Source organism: Rhincodon typus, chromosome 2 (assembly GCF_021869965.1).
Source record: "Rhincodon typus isolate 14 chromosome 2, sRhiTyp1.1, whole genome shotgun sequence".
Classification (NCBI taxonomy): Eukaryota; Metazoa; Chordata; class Chondrichthyes; order Orectolobiformes; family Rhincodontidae; genus Rhincodon; species Rhincodon typus.
In genome coordinates this window covers 100635503-100640227 of record NC_063333.1, presented here as the reverse complement: position 1 = coordinate 100640227, position 4725 = coordinate 100635503, and the positions used below count along the sequence as shown (strand labels likewise).

At 39.3% G+C, this 4725-nt stretch overlaps 1 protein-coding gene across 1 annotated transcript in view; it reads left to right on the top strand.

Annotated features, from left to right (window-relative positions):
* Positions 1 to 627: 627 nt before the first annotated feature.
* Positions 628 to 4725, top strand: part of adcy2b (adenylate cyclase 2b (brain)) — a 94800-nt gene continuing 90702 nt past the window's right edge. The window contains exon 1 of the mRNA XM_020520457.2: positions 628 to 672. Coding sequence (XP_020376046.2) covers positions 638 to 672 — 35 coding nt within the window. The 5' untranslated portion in view covers positions 628 to 637. The remainder of the gene's footprint in view (positions 673 to 4725) is intronic.

Genomic DNA, 4725 nt, shown 5'->3' with positions numbered 1-4725 from the left:
AGTGGAGGCATCAACCATTTATTGTTACATGCTGACATCTCCATTAAAATAGCCAAGTGATATTTCATAAACATTAAACATTTGTACACAATAACTCTTGAAACCCTGAAATTTCAACATAGCATCGGTCAAACCATCACTGCTTATCAGGCACAACACCTTGCCCATAAATAGTGTCCATTTTGCCTGCAGAACAGATAAATCTCGTAACAATTCCTATTTTTTCTAAAGCCCAAACTACCAACCTACCTCTTCCATGTACCTCACCTCCCCAAATGCACACACTTTTCTGCTGTAGAAGCGACAGAGGTGTACACCTCTGTTAAAAACCACAAATTAACTAGCAGCACAGTTAAAGATTTGCTGTATCTAGTTCCTGCCTCATCTTTGATGTCATGGCTGTCATTATCCTAGAGCATAATTTCAAGTCCTTTGTTTGTCAACAACATGACAAATGCTCTGTGCACGTGATGATAAAGAAAACATAATGGAAATGCTCAGACCTTTTCTCTAAAATACTTGGTGTTACATTTGCTTCAAAAAAAGCATCCCTTGCTGCACATTAACAGACAGTAACTTTTACTGTTTCAGAACAAAGTCGCAGAAAAGGAGATTCGAGGAGGAATTAAATGAGAGAATGATAAGAGCTATTGATGGAATTAATTCACAAAAGTAAGTTTGGATTACAGAAAATAAGTATTGCCTCGAAGGTAAAGGAAGTTGACAGATTCAAAATATAAAATTTAGAATTAAACATTGGTGTCAAACAACGTATTGTAAGTTTGTACCTGAGATGGTGAGCATACTATTGATAACTGTGTAGAAACTTTAAAATTGCCCATCTCATCATTTCTATTGGATAACACAGAAGAAAACATTACTGTAAGAAGATGAAAAAGAAACTCATCAAGGTGCTGCTGATTCCCAAATATGAGTGCACAATCATATGGCTATTGCCCCACCAGAAAGCACATTTACTCTGGATAAAATCTATCCATCAGAGATCATTTACCTGTGGCTAAAGTGAAGGGAACACGTGTAACGTTTTGCCTATGCCATACAAATTAGGCAATGACGGTTGAGATCTGTACACCTTGGAAATCAACTGTCATGGAAATTGTTACAGAATTTTGTACTCCATTGTGCATTGCTTTCTGGCCCCACCATTTTTCTAATTCTAATGCAGAATTCAAATGGTACCAGTTGAAACCAGTCTTCCAGTTCCCCTGATTCATAATTCATTAAGTTCTATTGCACTTAACGTAGCATGTTCTTTTGTGTAATTTTGTCTTTCTCAGCTCCTGGATTGACTGGCTCCAACAAATAATCTGCATCTAGTTAGTAGGTGAGATATGCAAAATGTGAAGTATAGGAGGATTAATGAGTTGCTAATATATGGAAATTAGCAGATTATTTTAATTCTGACTCACAACACAACAGCAGTATTTTACAAGGCCCAACAACACCAGTGGGGTTTTTTCTCACAACAAGAGGCTAATTTGAAAATTGTGGAGATGTTGTCTGAGTTTTTGTGGTCATTAATGTTGAGCAATGGGATACAGCTGTCACTTAAAATGCCATTTCCTGATAAATTGTGGTAAGGGGCCTTGCGAAATTCTACCCAGGTTTTTGCGCATTTCGTACTGTTCTTATCTGGCAAGATCAATTAGTTGTCAAGTAGCATTAATTATTATTAATAGCTGAGCACCACAACTGGCCGGCAAAAGCAGTCAATCTAAAAGTATTATTATTATTAGAATCCTTACTGCATTCCCATCAAAATATACTGAATCTCTGAACAAGAGATAACACAGTGTGGAGCTGGAGGAACATGGCAGGCCAGGCAGCATCAGAGGAGCAGGAAAGTTGACGTTTCGAGTTGGGACCCTTCTTCAGAAACATCAACTTTCCTGTTCCTCTGATGCTGCCTGGCTGCTGTGTTCCTCCAGCTCCACACTATGTAAGCTCTGACTCCAGCATCTGCAGTTCTTGCTATCTCTGAATCTCCAAACAAACCTGCCGCAGAATCTAAGCCAAGTTTTTCACCCAAATGAACTGGTGAGAGTGAGGCAAACCAGTGGAGAGTCAGAATCGTGGTTGAGCATATACTATTGCATAATCAGCCATCACTATTATCAGGTTGTATGGAGGCAACCCACTATAGGCCAGAAGGGACCTAACTGAGAAATGAAAGTTGTACTTTACATCATTGACACTGCACTTAATGGAAAATCAAAGGAGGCTCACACAGTGTTCCTAAATGACATAAGTCATTTTTTTTTCCTTTTTTGTTGAGAGGATTCCTTGTGGGGCAGCAGAAGCAGGATTCCATCCCACCTCTCCTCATACCACCATCCGTCATCTGGCGATTTCACTTCAGCAGTAACACTGGACAAACATTATGGATCAGTATTCATCCAAAATTAATGCACGCACATACACGCACACATCCACACATCTTTGATATATGCAGTGCCAGAATACTAAAACACTGAAAAGGATTGAAAGAATTCAAGGCATTTGGACTTGAATGTACATAATGTAGCATTTGCTAAAGAACTAGCACCAGAACTTAACTATAATATACCTCCCATCAATAAAAGAAGGTGGTTACTAGTAGATTGGTCAACATCTATCCCATGTTCAAAGAAAGTCAGCCCATTACTCCCCATTAACTATTTTTAGGTTCTTGTGAAATATTAGACCATGCCATTCCCCACCGTATCATGGTCCATGTCGAAGAACATGACATCTTGAAAACTTATCAGCATGGATTCTTGAATGCACATTCCTGTGAGATGCTTGTGAACATTGCATAAGTGGCCATGCATTACTTTGATCAAGGTACAAAGTGTGATCTGCTAATACAAGACTTAAGTAAAGCATTCAATTCAGCAGCTCACTGAAAGTACCTTCTAAAATAAATCAATACAGAACAGGTGAAACCCAATGCTGGATGAAAGTTTTGCCAGTCAAGAGATTTTAAAGTGGTATTCATGAGGCAATGTCATGTTCTATAACAGTTACATCAGTGCTTGATGCTACTGTTGTACATAAATGAGATAGGAGGTGGAATCAACCCTGACTCTAAATCAACTGACTGATTTGTGGGCAACACATTCAAATACAGGCAAAAAGCAACTTAAAGGTACCGAGAGAATGGTCTCATAGTTAGCAAATTACTTCTAACCTCTGAAAATACCACACCATGCATGCATTAATACATAGATAGATTGGGACCATCACGTAAAGCTTAATGGGAGTCAACTTTACATCCAACAAACAAAACCTCTTCCTTGGTGTTCTCCTGTCAAGTTGAATGAGATGGGCACATTCTATTAATGTTGCTGTAAATGATGCAAACAACATCGTCGAAATTGTAAGGATACATCTGACTAAGTGAATCAAGCAATCAAGGTTACTGCATTCAATACTTAATACTGGATTGTGCAGCAATAGTGTGGGACTCTTATTAAGACTGCCCTAATAAATAAACTGAAAATTGTTTAAAGACACGCGGTATGGCCTATCTTCAAAACTATGCCAGAACATCCAATATTAGATGAATGTTTATCCTCCCCATAGTGACCTATGCATTTCTAGGCTCTCTCTCTGGACTGAAGGTGACATGCTTCTATCCCAGTTCAAAGGATTTAGAAATGGCTGTTAATTCCAATTCACAATTTATAGATTCTGCTCTTCAGGGGGAATGTGGTGCTTGAAGAGTCTCGCATTATTTGGAAGTTTTAGCACTCTCTCCAGCTAAATGTCACCTGTGTATGCTGCCAATGCATAATGTGTTTGGTGCCTTCCCGAATTAATTTTCTCTGCCTTAATCAGTCACAAGTCATGGATTCTCATGAATTGATGAGGATTTAAGGCTGGTTTGATGACATTTCTAAAATGTTTCTGCTGAGTAAAGTAGTTGCTGGATGCAAATGACACATCCTGCCCAATGGAGCTTATTTGGAGTAACTAAAATAGCAAACCATGCTAGGCATGTTGGCGTGCTGCTGGTCTGTCTTCCTTGCCATTGGATTTAAAGGATCTTGTGAAGGCATTGCTGTTTGTGCTTCTCCAGTGTGATAACAGAGTCTCTTATAAATTATCCACGTCTCCAAAGCACAACTGAGTACAGGGTTCACTTCTGTTCAGTAAACCATTACTTCAGTCTCAGTTATGAGATCATTGTCATCAAACACTTTCCTTCCACAGGTGGCCAAAGACTCAGCTGGCACATTGGAGGTGTAATGAATTTAAATACCTATGTCAAGAGCTGGCTCCCAAAGTAGGGGAAATTAACCTTATTTTCCAGGATTTCACCATTGATGGAAGAGGATCTTCATTTTCGTGTTTATTGAAAAGCCTATTTCGTCATATGTTTCAGACAGGGAGCTGACAATGACGTGGAGCTCAGCTTTTGATTGAGCGCATACAAGCATCGTCTGCAAACTGGAGCTCAGTGACTGAATTTAGAGTAATTTTGGGATTGGACTGACGGGAGTGTAGATTGAACTGTTTTCTACCTAGGTTGAAAATTATCTCTTATGAGTAGTTTACTAAAATTGAAGTGCAGGGTTGAAGCAAGGGAGATGAAAAAGGTTCAAAAACAAGGTTGCTGGAAAAGCTGAGCAGGTCTGGCAGCATCTGCGAAGGAGAAAACAGAGTTAACGTTTCGGGTCCGGTGACCCTTCCTCAGAACTGTTCTGAGGAAGGGTCACCGGA